We start from the raw sequence: 15953 nt of genomic DNA, 5'->3' as shown, positions 1-15953 counted from the left end.
ACTCATCCATGTCTTTATGGACCTTGCTTTGTGCACTGGTGCGCAGTCAAGTTGGAATAGGAAGGGGCCATCACCAAACTGTTCCCACAAAGTTGGCATGAAATTGTTCCAAATGTCTTGGTATGCTGACGCCTTAGGAGTTCCCTTCTCACATTGCAATTCCTTTATACAACCCCACATGCGCCTGGTACTGCCCCCTCAGCTCCCGGGATAGACGGTTCAGAGGACCCTCCATCACTAGTCCTAAGGGGCACAGCTTGGACTGATTTGTAAGCAATTAATGTATTGTGGTAGACATTGTTTCCAATGGGGCATTTATACTTTTATATGCAATGTTGGTTTACACATATCCTTTTTTATAGATTTTCGATTGGCCATCTCCTGAGGAAGTGAGCAAACAAGAAACACGTAGAGCATATATGGCTGCAATCTTTATGAAATTGTCTATTTATATATTTTTATTGTTGTACCATGTCCTTGTCCATATTATTTTTTGCTTACCAAATAAATCATCCAATAATTTGATTTTATCCTACATGCATTTAATCTGTGTACGCATACTGTTTATTCTCATGATATATGGTCATAGGTGGTCACACGCCTCATATAAAGTCCCAAACCTTTTTCTTTTGCTTCTGCATACAGGGATGGAGATACAATATGTTTTGTAATCTCATTCAAAGTCCCCCCCCCCCTTTTGCCCCAATTAAACAGGGATGGAGATACAATATAATTTGTAATCTCATTTAAAGTCCCACCCCCTCCCCTCCTTTTTGTACGAGTTCCCTTCACTGGAACTAAGGAGCCAAGCCCAACCCCTATAAACAACACCACATCATAATCCCCCTCCACCAATTTATTTGGACCAGTGCACTTATTGATTGAGATAGATAGATAGATAGATAGATAGATAGATAGATAGATAGATAGATAGATAGATAGATAGATAGATAGATAGATAGATAGATAGATAGATAGATAGATAGATAGATAGATAGATAGATAGATAGATATGCACACATATACAGAGTATGTCACAGGAAGCTCAGATTGTTTAGTTAGAGGCCATGTTTTGGAGAGGTGCCTTGAAGCAGCAATGTGGCTTCACATGTATGATCAATCACATTTGTTTAAAAAAAAAAAAACAGCTTGAGCTACTGAGGTCTGTACACATTTTTTTTTTTTAATTAAATAGGGTTCGAAGCCTGAAAACAAGTCAAAAAAAGGAATCATGGGGAAAAGCAAGGAAGGAACCAGAACATATTCCCTTTAAAACTTTTCTGTAGTTGCACCAGAAGGTTGTATATTTTATAAAGCAAGCTTAACTAGAAATGAAGGCTATATATATATATATATATATATATATATATATATATATATATATATATATATATATACACACACACACACACAATAAAGTGGTTGTAGACCCTTACATATACCCACTGAAGTGACAAGCTTTAGGTGATACACAGAAATGAAACAAATCCTCCTTCATATTTTTTTTATAGTTTCGTAGTTTATGTGCAGCACTCTCTTCACTACAACCTCCTAAGACACACAAATCAAAGGCTATTTTCCAGCAGTGTGAGGTAAGGAATGGAGATCTGACCTTACACACACTGCACAACTAGAGTACAGAGCTCAAGAAAACCTGAGTGAGGGAATAGACACATCTCCCTCTACACACTGTGATAGGAAAACATTTACAGCTATAGGCTAGGCCCTTTGGCTAAGTCCAGGGAAACATTTGTTACCAGGCCTCAGGGCCTAGCCAGTGCACTTGCACCAGCACTATTTATTTAATTTACTTTTCTCCTTATGCTTTGTCACTTTGCACTTTTGTCATGTGTTTCTTTTCTCACTAAGATGGAGGGAGGGATCCTCCGGCCTACCCACAGTGTAGGAGGAGGATGTGTGGCCATCAGGTTCTTGGCTCCCCTTCGGGAAAGCCCTTCACCTAGTACTCGTTGGTCGGCTTTGACTGATCATGAGGAATGGGGTCCGCTGACTAGGTGGACCAAGTTGAGCCTTGCAACTTGGGGGGGTTAGGGTAAGGTCCTACTCCTTCGGGGGGGTGGACAAGAGACACACCCTTAAGTGCCCTTCTTTGTGTGTGTTGTACAATTACGTGTTTTTTAAAAAAAAGAAATAGGCTACTATTAGTGACTTATGCAGATATTCCAGGTATAACAAGAAACAGTATAACAAGAGACAACAGAGAGAAACGACAGTAGGTGATTTGAGTTGATGATAGTACAAACTAAAAAAGAATACAGTTTGTTCATTTTCATGTTAGAGATTTACAACCACATTAAGTATTTAAGTCCTTCTGGATTAATACAAGAAGACTTTCCTTCGGTTTTAAGCTCATGTTACTTTTTTTTTTAGTAGATGTGGAGGTAGGCTTTTTTATACACATATTTGGTTAAGACATGTTGTCACAGAACACCCTAAATCTGAAGTAGAACACACATCTGAGGTGTTATTCATCGAGAGAATCCAGCATGACTCACTAATTTGAAATGAGAAAGTTTCAGACACACCTGAGCAGATACAGAAAACCATGCCCACACTGCTCAGTAAACCCCATTGTCCTAAAAATTTAAAAATTAAGTCTTACATTTGAGATAGAAGCACTTCCAATTCCAGCTATTGTTTTTATAGTACAGGTTAGAAAATAAAAAATTGCGTAAGCATTTTCCTTTTTCCCTCCTTCCTTTTGTACAGTGGCTTCTCTACAAAAACTGTATGAAAATTGTAAACACCAACCTGTTTGGATGGGATGTTGGTAACATAAACTGGAACTCAACAACGCATGTGTTGTCCTTCAGTTGTCGATGCTGCACGCTATTTAGCTCATATGCAATATATGCCCTTCGCACATACACCTGAAATAACAATCACAACGAAAGTAAGGGTGACACTAATTATTAGCAATGTCCAAGCAGCAAAGGTAAAATGCGCTCTAATAACCCTAATTAGCAATTGGCCCCCATCCAATTCCTGACACTATTTGGAATTCAAAATCAAGAACTCATTGGCCACCTGTGAGGGGACTTTAGGTATTAAAGTAAAATCAAAGGCAAAACTTTATTTTTCATTTTGGATAAAGTAAGGGAGGGTTACAGCCCCGGTCAGTTTTGTTTTTGCCATCTGTGTCCTGTTGGGGAGATTTCCCTTCACTTCCTGTCCCATGGGTAAAACAGAAAGTGAGAGGAAATCTCTTCAAAGTAAGGAAATCCCTGGCTGCCAATTAGTGTCCCTGTTGGAAGATTTCCCCTATATTCCTGTTTTAGTGACTACCCAAAATTTGGGATTTTCTTTAACAGTAAACAGGGAAAACAGAAAAGGTAAATCTCTCTAACAGGGACACAGACTGCAATAAAAACCTCCTCACTTCAACCAAAACTACTGTCTTTAGTTATACTTTAAGAATCCCTGCGAAATAAGATGTAATTCTAATAAGGCTTTGACAGGTGAAGGAACGCTATCCTTATGGGAATGGGCTGTTTTACAGTGATTTGCCAGTGAAATTAATTGCCACATTTTTGTTAAGCCATTTACAAGCTCATAGTACACACACTTGGGTAGGTTTTAAAAATGGCTCCCTACTTCCAATATCCTGTTCTTGCCCATGGCAATTCAACAAAATAACGTCCGTGCAATTAGATTAACAGCTCTTTGCTATGAATGATGAAAAACTAATCGGTACTACAGCTGAAACTGTGGAGCGCTACGACTTTGCCTCTATTGGCTATTGCACTCACACTTTCCTATTGGTCCATACCCTAGGATGGAGATTCCTACTAATTAATAGAAAGCTGCAGGATGTGGAAGTTGGTAGGTCAAGCTCTTGAAACCACCAGTGTCAAGTGCCTGAGATTTGTGCAGTCCAGAACCAGAAAACATTTAAGCACTTACAGTGGGTTTGGAAAAGAATTGCCACCCTTTAACCCGTTGCCGACCGCCGCACGACTATATACTGCGGCGGTCAGCCCCGGCCAGGCAGAGTGACGTATGGATATGTCACTCGCCTGTCACTGACTTGAGAGCCAATTGCGGGCGGGCGCGGGCCCGCCGAGGCGCGCGCCCGCCACGGCTCGTTCACTGACAAGTCAGTGCATGTGACCGGCGGACCCAATGTCACACTACGATTGCTCCGGTGAAGGGAGAAAGGCGGAGCGGCTTATGTAAACATTCTCCCTGGTGTAAAAATGAAGATCAGACGGTTCTACTATGTAGGACCGTTGATCTTTGTTTTTACACCAATAACAATGTCCCTATACAGTTAGAATCACGCCCCTAGGACACACTTAACCCCTCCCTGTCCAATACAGTTAACCCCTTCCCTGCCAGTGTCATTTTTGCAGTAACAGTGCATATGTATAGCACTGATTACTGCAGTAATGTCACTGGTAACCCCAAAAGTGTCAAAAATGTCAAGGGTCCGATCTGTCCGCCGCAATGTCGCAGTACCGGAAAAAAAAATCGCAGATCGCCGCCATTACGCGTTAAAAAAAAAACACCAAAAATGACAAAAATCTTTCCCTTTGTTAGTAAACGCGATAACTTTTGCGCAAACCAATCAAAATACGCTTCTTGCGATTTTTTTTACCAAACATATGTAGCATAAAACAAATTGGCCGAAAATGTTAAAAAATTTTGATTTTTACATTTTTTTTGGGGAATTTCATATAACAAAATGTGAAAAATATTGTTATTTTTGCAAAATTGACGCTCTTTTTTTGTTTATAGCGCATGATCAAAAAAATTGCACAGGTGATCAAATACCACCAAAAGAAAGCTCTGTTTGTGGGGAAAAGGACGTCAAATTCGTTTAGGTACAGCGTCGCAAGACCGCGCAATTGTCCGTTAAAGTCACGCAGTAAAAAATCGCAAAAAACCCCCTGGTCTTTTAGCAGCCAAATCCTCCGGGGCTTAAGTGGTTAACCACTTCTGGAACGGAAGTCCAATTAGGACATTTGTACTTAGGGGTGTACTCACTTTTGTTGCCAGAGGTTTAGACATTAATGGCTGTGTGTTGAGTTATTTTGAGGGGACAGCAAATTTACACTGTCATACAAGCTGTACACTCACTACTGTACATTGTAGCAAAGTGTCATTTCTTCAGTGTTGTCACATGAAAAGATATAGGTTAATAAAATATTTACAAAAATGTGAGGGGTGTACTCACTTTTGTGAAATACTGTAACTTTCAAGTGAAAGATTTACCACCAACATGTCAGAAAAAAATAAAAAGAAAAATTCAAAAACAGAATCACTGAGTTGGAAAAATGATCACCCCCCTTATGTCAGTATTTTGTTGAACCACCTTTTGCTTTAATTACAGCCTGTTGGGATATGTCTCTACTAAATTTGCACATCTAGACTTTGCAATATTTGCCCATTCTTTGCAGAAGTTCAGTTAAAGTTCAGTTAAATTTGATGGTGACTGTGGACTGCAGTCTTCAAGTCATTCCACAGATTTTCAATGAGGCTTAAGTCTGACTAGGCCATGCAAGGACATTCACCTTTTTCTCCTTTACCACTGTGTGCTCGTTTTGCTGTGTGCTTTGGGTCATTTTCATGTTGGAAGGTCAACTTTTCAAATAATTAAATTTTAGTCTCATCTGACTACCTTAAAACGCACTTTTAAGAGACAAAAATGAAATTATTTGGCTTCAACACCAAACGATATGTCTGGAGGAAATCAAGTACAGCTCACCATCCAAATAACACCATTCCTACAGTAAAGCATGGAGGTGGTAATTTCCTGTTATGGGGGCATTTCTCTGCAGCAGGAACTGGAGCACTTGCCAGGATAGTGGGAAAAATGGATGTGGCAAAAAAAACATCAAACTCTTGAGGAAAGCCTGCTGCCCTCTGCCAGAAAGTTATCAATGGGAAGAAGGATTATCTTCCAATATGACAATGACCCAAAGCACACAGCAAAAATGACCACATAGTGGTTGAAGGAATAAAAAGGTGAATGTCCTTGCATGGCCTAGTCAGAGCCCAGAACTAAACCCCATTTAAAATCTGTGGAATGACTTGAAGACGGCATTCCACAAACAGTCACCATCAAATTTAACTGATTCTAGAAGTTTATAATGTAATCCTTTACTTAGCTTAGGTCTGCTTGTTTTGATCTTGAGGATGATGGGAGGTGAGGACGACCCGTGGCTTAGTGCCATTGTTCCCCTAGGGGTTCTGGGTCGGGGTGGTCCAACGCCTCTCATCTTCCCCCTGCATCAGAATAAACTGTATTGACATTCACATGCATAATTCCTATGCACTTGTACAAAGTTTATACTAATACTTGAACACTGTACCCTCTACTTTTGGATAATGTTCTACCTTGTTGAGGTTATTTTCTTTTCTTATTTCACATTCTGTTAATGTGATTTTCTGTTTTTCATCTGTATTTGAAACTTAATAAAAATTATTGATTGAAAAAAAAAAATAAAATAAATAAATTTAACTGAACTTGAGCACTTTTGCAAAGAAGAATGGGCAAATATTACAAAGTCTAGATGTGCAGTAGAAGTTAGTAGAGACATATCCCAATTGACTAAAGGCTGTAGCAGAAGCAAAAGGTGGTTCAACAAAATACTTACATAAAAGGAGGTTGATCCTTTTTCCAACACAGGGGTTCCGTTTTTGAATTTTTTTAAATTTTTTTCCTGACATGTTGGTGTTATATCTTTCACTTGGATGTCAGAGGTTGCACTAGAAAACACAGCTGGATAAAACAAAAACTGTGTCTGTCTTCATTTCAGGCTGCAAAGCAACAAAATGTGATTATTTTAAGGGGGGTGATTCTTTTCTATACCCACTGTATGTGCATAGATCATTAGGGCCCTTCAATGTAATGCAGCTGGTTTCTTATTACAACACATTTTTTCATTCAAGTATTTTATGTATTTTTTACCCAAGAAATCTATGTTCTCATGATCTGAATATTTTTTATGGCCTCGATGCAAGGGTTTTTAGTCACACTGAACAGTTATATAGCATGCTCCTTAACAAGTATTAACAGACTTATCTTTAGAAAAATTACTTAAGAAAATATTTGTTTTTACTTTTTTTTACTTTAACCACTTGCCGACCGCCGCAAGTACATATACTGCGGCGGTCAGCCCCCCTGGGCAAAGTGACGTATAGGTACGTCACTCACCCGCGAGCCAATAGGGGGCGAGCGCGCGCTGCCGGAGGGGCGCTCCTGCCCTTGCTCATTCACTGTCATCACAGCGCGAGTGACCGGCGGACATCGGAACTGGAAAGGGAGAAAGGTAGGCGGCTAATGTAAACAAAGCCACCTGTCATTCTCCCTGATGTAAGAACAGAGATCATACGATCCTGCTATGTATGATCGTATGTCTCTGTGGTTACATCAAAAGCCACGCCCCTTTACAGTTAGAAGCACGCCCCTAGGGACACACTTAACCCCTGGATGTCTAATAAAGTTAACCCCTTCCCTGCCAGTGTCATTTTTACAGTAACAGTGCATATGTATAGCACTGATAACTGTAGTAATGTCACTGGTACCCCGAAAAGTGTCAAAAATGTCAGTCAAGGCTCCGATCTGTCCGCCGCAATGTCGCAGTCCCGCAAAAAAAAAAATCGCAGATCACCGCCATTAATAGTTAAAAAAAAACAATAAAAATGACATAAATCTTTCCCTTAGTTAGTAAACGCAATAACTTTTGTGCAAACCAATCAAAATTCGGTTATTGCGATTTTTTTTCACCAAAAATATGTAGCAGAAAACAAACTGGCCTAAAATGTTAAAAAATTTAGATTTTTAAATTTTTTGGGGGGGGGAATTTCATACAAAAAAATGTGAAAAATATTGTTAATTTTTCAAAATTGTCGCTCTTTTTTTGTTTATAGCGCAAAAAGTAAAAATGGCACAGGTGATCAAATACCACCAAAAGAAAGCTCTATTTGTGGGGGAAAAAAGACGTCAATTTCATTTGGGTACAGCGTCGAAATATCACCCCCTTCCTGCCCATGAAAATTTTCAGCTTTGCCTTCTGTTGCATTTTGAATTACACTTGCGCGGTCATGCAACACTGTACCTAAACCAAATGTATGTAGTTTTATTCCCACAAATAGAGCTTTCTTTTGGTGGTATTTGATTACCACAAGGTTTTTTCTTTTTTGCTAAACAAATAAAAAAATACTGAAATGTTTGAAAGAAAAAAAAAAAGTTTTTTGTTTAGGTTATAAAGTTTTGTAAATAAATATGTTTTTTCCTGCACTGACAAGCACTGATGAGGCCACAGTGACAGGTACTGATAGGGTGGCACTGATGATGAGGCACTAATATGTAGCATTGATGGGCACTGATATGCAGCACTGATAGGCGGCACTGATAGGTACCACTGATGGGCACGGATAGGCAGCACTGATGGGTGGCAATGATGGGCAGCACTGATGAGGAGGGCACTGACAGGCTCCCTGAGCACTGATTGGCATCACTGGTGGCATAGGTGGGTAATCCCTGGTGGCTCTAGTGGCATCCCCCAAGGGTCTACAATGGCAATCAATGCTCTGATTACCAGCACAGACCCCTCCCTGTCAGGAAAGCTGCTGATCGGGTCTCCTCTACTTGCACCTGTCAGGCGTGAACTGAAGAAAGCCGATCAACGGTACTTCCTATTTATTATGTGACCAGCTGTGATTGGACACAGCTGATCACATGGTAAAGAGCCTACGTCATAGGCTCTTTACCGGGATCGAAGATGGGTATGGCGGACTCTATGTCCGCCGGCACCTGCTGATCATCCTGCAGAAAGGCAGAACAGCAGTCTGCCTATGTAAACAAGGTGGATTGCCATTCTGAGAGGAGGGAAGGCATGGATCTTGTGTCTCTGCAAAGCAGGGACATGGATCCATGTCTTCCCCTAGTAAAAGCACCTCCCCCACTGTAATAAAAAACACAGGCTAGGCACACAGTTAACCCATTGATCACCCCTGATGTTAACCCCTTCCCAGTCAGTGTCATTAGTACAGTGACAGTGCATACTTTTAGCACTGATCACTGTATTAAATGTCACTGGTTTCCAAAAAAGTGTCAAAGATGTCAGTTAGTGTCCGAATTTCTGCTGCAATATCGCAGTCCCACTATAAGTTGCTGATCGCTGCATTACTAGTAAAAATAAATAAATATAAATTCTATAAATATATCCCATAGTTTGTAGACGCTATAACTTTTGTGCAAACCAATCAATATACACCTAATTACCAAAAATATGTAGCAGAATGCATATTGGCCTCAATTTATGAAGAGATTTTACCTTTTTTTTCTACATTCTTTTTTTTTTTTTTCATTGGGATATGTGTTATAGCAGAATTTATTTTTCAAAATGGTCGGTCTTATTTTGTTTAAAGTGCAAAAAATAAAAAAAAGCACAGATGATCAAATATCACCAAAAGAAAGCTCTATTTGTGGGAAAAAGAACAAACATTTTATTTGGGTAAAGTGTCGCATGACCACGCAATTGTCAGTTAAAGTAATGCAGTGCCATATTGCAAAAAATGGCCTGGTCATGAAGAAGGTTAAATCTTTTTGTAAAAAGGTGGCGTTTTCTAGATTTTAAAATAGCATACTGAAAACCACTTTGTTCTAGATATTTTATTCACTAAAACTCCAAATAGATATAATCACTTTACTATAAAAAGCAGAATTACCCCCCTCCTCTCTGAAGTACCCCTGGAGTACACAAGGAACACATGATTACTGAATACTAAGGTAACAGACTAATATCTGATGTGGAAGCTTGGAGTATAATCTCCTGTGGACAGATGGAGTTTGAAGTTGATAAGCTTACCTCGAGTGCAGCCATTCTTACAACCTGATTGCTGTGGTAGAAAAAGTTGGGTAGGACATCAAAGATAGAGGTCTCAGACAGAATAAGTTTCTAAAAAAAAAAAAAAAGAATAACATAACTTAGGATGTATCATGAGGCAAGATGCAACTACTTTCTCATTTATTGATTTTACAGTGATAGACGTTTTTACATAGTTACATAGTTAGTGAGGTTGAAAAAAGACATAAGTCCATCCAGTTCAACCTATGATGTGTGTGTGTGTTTGCTTTTAACCGTACATTGTATACCCCTGTATGTTGTGGTCTTTAAGGTGTCCATCCAATAGTTTTTTGAAACTATCGATGCTCCCCGCTGATACGACTGCTTGTGGAAGAGAATTCCACATCCTTACCGCTCTTACAGTGAAGAACCCCTTACGCACTTTAAGGTTAAACCGCCTTTCCTCAAGTTTTAGTGAGTGGCCACGTGTCTTATTGTATCTCCTTTCTCTGAATAGTTTGTTCCTTATGCTAGGGTCGCCAGTACAGTATTTGTACATTGATATCATATCCCCCCTCAATCGTCTCTTCTCCAGAGAGAATAGGTTCAGTGCTTGTAGTCTTTCCTCATAGCTGATGTCCTCCATTCCCCTAATTATTTTTGTTGCCCTTCTCTGGACTTTCTCCAGTTCCAGCACATCCTTCCTGAGAACCGGTGCCCAGAACTGGACAGCATACTCCAGATGTGGCCGGACCAGAGTCTTGTAGAGTGGAAGAATAATCTCTTTATTTCTGGAGTGAATCCCCTTTTTTATACAACCCAGTATTCTGTTGGCTTTGCTTGCGGCGGCTTGGCATTGCATGCCACTGCCAAGCCTGTTGTCTACCAGTACCCCCAGGTCCCTTTCCATCCTAGACTCACCCAGAGGTTCCCCCCCCTAGTGAGTAGCTTGCTTTCTGGTTTCTGGCCCCCAAGGGCATTACTTTACATTTTTCTACATTAAATCTCATCTGCCATGTAGTTGCCCACCCCGTTATTTTGTTTAGGTCTGCTTGCAAGATTTCCACATCCTGCATAGAAGATATTGGCATGCCTAATTTAGTATCATCTGCAAATACTGAGATTGTACTCGATATCCCCTCCTCTAGATCATTTATGAATAAATTAAACAGGATTGGTCCCAGGACAGAACCCTGGGGGACCCCACTTTCCACACCTGCCCAATCCGAGTACTCCCCATTAATCACCACCCTCTGTACTCTCCCCTGGAGCCAGTTCTCTATCCAGGTACTCACCTTATGGTCCATACCTACCTTCCTTAGTTTGTACAGTAAGCGTTTGTGGGGAACGGTGTCAAAGGCCTTTGCAAAGTCCAGATACACCACATCCACAGGCTTACCTTTATCTAAGTGGCAGCTCACTTCATCGTAGAAGGTTAATACATTGGTTTGGCACGAACGATTTTTCATGAATTCATGCTGATTACTACTTATAATACCATTTTCATTACTAAAGTCTTGTATGTGGTCCCTTATCATCCCCTCCAAAATTTTGCAGACTACTGATGTTAGGCTGACCGGCCTATAGTTACCCGGGATATATCTCGGCCCCTTTTTAAATATTGGTACCACGTTGGCTTTTTTCCAATCAGCTGGCACCATACCCGTCTGTAAACTATCCTTAAAGATCAAGAATAATGGTCTGGCAATCACCTGGCTGAGCTCATTAAGAACCCTTGGGTGCAAGCCATCCGGTCCCGGGGATTTATTTATGTTAAGTTTCTCTAGTTTAGCTCTAAGTCTATCCTCTGTTAGCCATGGCGGCACTTCCTGAGGTGTATTATTTAGTTCGGCCTTACAAGCGGGGTTCGTGTAGCCCCCCGATTTCTTTGTGAAGACTGAAGAAAATAAATTATTTAACACTTCCGCCTTTTCTCTGTCCTCTGTGGCCATTTTTCCTTTATCATCTTTTATGGGGCCAATGTGCTCTGGCCTCGCTTTCCTACTGTTTATATGTTTTTGCTTTGAACTGAGGTTTCAAAACATTTGCCAGCTTGTGAGCCCCAAAAAAGTGTATTTACAGCAAAGACTTTTTGTTATAGATAGGAGTGGGGAAATATAATTTTTCCCATTATTTTATTTTACGCTGCCGGCGTGCAGTTGAGGAGGTTTCCCTTCACTTCCTGTATGGAAGCCACAACAGGAAAGAGAAGAGATCCTCTAAAACTAATGGAATACCCATGTTACAAAGCAGTCATAGGTAAGAATTGTCCCAAATGTAGAATTTCCCCTCACCTCTTTGTCTAACGGAATTTCGGTTTTAACAAGTAATAACATGACAAAGAATATGATCTGTAGCCAACTCCAACCAACCAAGTAATTCAATTATTACCCGTGAATTCCAAAATTTGGTGTCGAAAATCACTAGAGGTTTCACCTTCTAACCACTTAAGTCCTAAATGTTTTAAAATTGTGCAAGGACAGCAGCACTGAGTCCCTAGCAGTTTCAGGGCTGGAAACCATGGTTGTCAGTATCAAGCAGGGTCCAGTGCTAAGCCCAGGAGCTAAAACAATCAGCTCCTGGACCTCTAATCCTGCTACAGATCGTACCATAGAAGCACCCTGTAGCAGGCAATGTAAACACAACAATTCTGCGTGGTCTTTAACAAAGAAGAAAATTACGTCACAGTAGTGATCTGTTCATGTAGAGCTGCATGGGGGGGCAGCATAAATGAGTACATCCCTTTTGAAAAGTAAGATTTTAATCAATATCCCAATGAACACAAAAACATTTTCCAAAATGTTGACAAAACTGATTTTTTTAGAACATTTGTTTAGCTCATTACATGAAAATAAGGTTAATAATATAGCTTAGATTACAAAATCTTCAGTTTTACTCAAATGAGTTGATGCATAAATGAATACACCCCACAACAAAAACTACTACATCTAGTATTTTGCATGACCTCCAAGATTTGTAAGGAGAGCGCCACTTCTTCTAGGCATGGAATGATCAAGTTGGCAAACATATTGCAACATCTATCTTTTTCCATTCTTCAAGAAAGACCTCTTTTAAAGCCTGGATGCTGGATGGAGAGTGATGCTCAACTTGTCTCTTCAGAATTCCCCATAGGTGTTCCATTGGGTTCAGATGAGGAGACATACAGTACTTGGCCACTGAAAATTTCACCCTGTTCTTCTTCAGAAATGCAACAGTGGCCTTAGATGTGTGTTTTAGATCCTTGTCATGTTGAAAAAGTGCACGACCAAGGGCACGGAGTGATGGTAGCATCTTCTCTTTCAATATAGAGCAGTATATTTGTGAATTCATGATACCATCAATGAAATGCAGCTCCCCGACACCTGCAGCACTCATGCAGCCCCACAGAAGGACACTGTCACCACCATGTTTCACTGTAGGCACCATGCATTTTTCTTTGTACTCCTCACCTTTACGACACCATACAGTTTTGAAACCATCAGTTCCAAAAACATTTATCTTGGTGTCCTTACTCCTAAGTAGTCATCTTCTTTTTCAGCATGGGCCCTGGCAAATTCTAGTCTGTTTTTTTGTGCATGGGCTTTAGAAGAGGCTTCCTTCATGGATGACACCAATGCATGCCATTCCTCTGCAGTGCACGCCGTATTGTGTCACAGGAAACAACCGCCCCAGTTTGGCTTTCTCCTTCTTTAGCTAACTGCATTGAACTTGCATGGCGATTTTCTTCAACACTGCTCATCAGAAGATGCTCCTGTTGAGGTGTTAACTGCCATGGACGGCCTGGACGTCTCTGTAAAATGGTTGCAGTTCCAGCTTTGTTAAATTTTTGTATCGCTTTTACTACAGTATTCTAACTGATAAGTAAAGCTTTGCTGATCTTCTTGTAGCCTTCACCTTTCTTGTGTAAATAAATTATTTTCTTTCTCAGGCCTTGTGATATTTCTCTTCCATGTGGTGCCATTGCCGACAGCATGAAATGGGAAGGGTTTTTTTTGTTAACCACTTCTGGACCACCCGTCGCAGTTTTACATTGGTACTTTGATGTTAGATACCGCCGTTATGGCAGCAGATAGCTGCCATAAATAACCCTGGTATTTTTTTACAGGGCGGGTGGTCCTTATTCACATAAAAGTGGTCCCAGCTGTGGGATCACTGTTATGGGTGGCAGGAGAGGTGCCCCCCGCCCCCTCAATCGCTTTGCTGTAGTTTTCCCCGCTTCCCGGAGCCGTCGGTAGCAGGTAGCAGGGAAAACGAGCCGGTCCGTTCATGTCCGAGGCATGAAGTCGAGGATCCAAGAACTGTCTGCATACTCTCGCCACATGAGGCTGGGCATGCACCAGGAGGAACCCAGAATCCACTGCATCGAGCTACATGGTGCTGGACATTGAGTACAGGGCCAACTAGAGGACATCAGGCCCTCAGGCCACCCTCATGAAGTCTTTTTCTGATTGTTTGGTCAGAGACATTCACACCAATGGCCTGCTGGAGGTTATTTTGTAGGGTTCTGGCAATGCTCATCCTGTTCCTTCTTGCACAAAGGAGCAGATACCGGTCCTGCTGATGGGTTAAGGACCTTCTATGGCCCTGTCCAGCTTTCCTAGAGTAACTACCTGTCTCCTGGACTCTCCTTCATGCTCTTCAGATTGTGCTGGGAGACACAGCAGACCTTCTGGCAATGGCACATATTGATGTGCCATCCTGGAGGAGTTAGGCTGCCTGTGCAACCTCTATAGGGTCCAGGTATCACCTCATGCTACCAGTAGTGACACTGACCCTAGCCAAATGCAAAACTAGTGAAAAACTGTCAGAAAAGATGAGTAGGGAAAAAATGTCTGTGGCCCCTACCTGTAAAACCATTCCTGTTTTGGAAACTGATTAACAACCCCTTCTGCTACTTAACTGACTTGATGCTCATTATTATTATGGGGTCTATTTATAGAAAAATTGTTGTGTGAATGTCTCAGCATTCACACAGCCATTATGAACAAATCCCCTAGTTCAACATGGCACCTCATGGCAAAAAACTCTGAGGATTTGAAAAAAAGAATTGTTGCTCTACATAAAGATGGCCTAGGCTATAAAAAAGATTGCCAGGACCCTGAAACTGAGCTGCAGCACGGTGGCCGACCAAAGAAGTTGAGTGCACATGCTTAGTGTCATATCCAGAGGTTGTCTTTGGGAAATAGACGTATGAGTGCTGCTAGCATTGCTGCAGAGTTTTAAGGGGTGGGGGGTCAGCCTGTCAGTACTCAGACCATACGCTGCACACTGCATCAAATTGGTCTGCATGGCTGTCGTTCCAGAAGGAAACCTCTTCTAAAGATGATGCACAAAAAAGCCCGCAAACAGTCTGCTGAAGACAAGCAGACTAAGAACATGGATTACTGGAACCATGTCCTGTTGGCTGATGAGACCAAGATAAACGGATTTGGTTCAGATGGTGTTAAGTGTGTGTGGCGGCAACCAGGTGAGGAGTACAAAAATAAGTGTGTCTTTCCTACAGTCAATCATGGTGGTGGGAGTGTCATGGACTGGCGCTGCATGAGTGCTGCCAGGACTGGGGAGCTACAGTTTATTAAGGGAACCATGAATGTCAACATGTACTGTGACATACTGAAGCAGAGTATAATCCCCTCCCTTCGGAGACTGGGCCGCAGGGCAGTATTCCAACACGATAACTACCGCAAACACACCTCCAAGACGACTACAAATATATTACAGAGAACGCCCAGGGGGAGGGCGAAACGCGTCTAGCGAGGCAGAGCGTACAACGTAATTTCCGGTCGGTGGAACGCACGCTGCAGGAGCAGCAACCACTGGACCATAGGACGCTGTTGATCAATCCTTTTATTGTAAGTGTATTCTTTTATACTTAATAAAATTATTTATACGTACTTCACTATGGCGAGCTTTATTTCCTTACATTACTGAGGGGAAACACGGCCAGCATTACCTTCTAGCAGCCTCCCACAGCCTTGCACAGGAACAGAGGTTGAAACAGATTCTGAGTAGGGATGATCGAACGGTTCGGGTCGACCATTGGTTCGGCCCGAACATTGGGTGTTCGAGGTTCGGCCGAATTTAGAACTTTTTGCCCAAAAAGTTCGGAATTCGGCAACCAGAACCGCCCAAAAT

At 41.3% G+C, this 15953-nt stretch overlaps 1 protein-coding gene across 4 annotated transcripts in view; it reads right to left on the bottom strand.

Annotated features, from left to right (window-relative positions):
- The window catches only part of ACACA (acetyl-CoA carboxylase alpha), a 525165-nt gene that overhangs the window by 315077 nt on the left and 194135 nt on the right, over positions 1-15953 (bottom strand). For all 4 annotated transcript variants that reach the window (XM_082245775.1, XM_082245776.1, XM_082245777.1 and 1 more), the window contains exons 27-28: positions 9840-9929; positions 2773-2891 (exon numbers count right to left, since the gene is read on the bottom strand). In XM_082245775.1, coding sequence (XP_082101901.1) covers positions 2773-2891; positions 9840-9929 — 209 coding nt within the window. The remainder of the gene's footprint in view (positions 1-2772; positions 2892-9839; positions 9930-15953) is intronic.

Source organism: Pelophylax lessonae, assembly GCF_965119305.1.
Source record: "Pelophylax lessonae genome assembly, chromosome: 2".
NCBI classification, from domain to species: Eukaryota; Metazoa; Chordata; class Amphibia; order Anura; family Ranidae; genus Pelophylax; species Pelophylax lessonae.
This window is presented reverse-complemented; position numbering and strand designations above follow the sequence as displayed.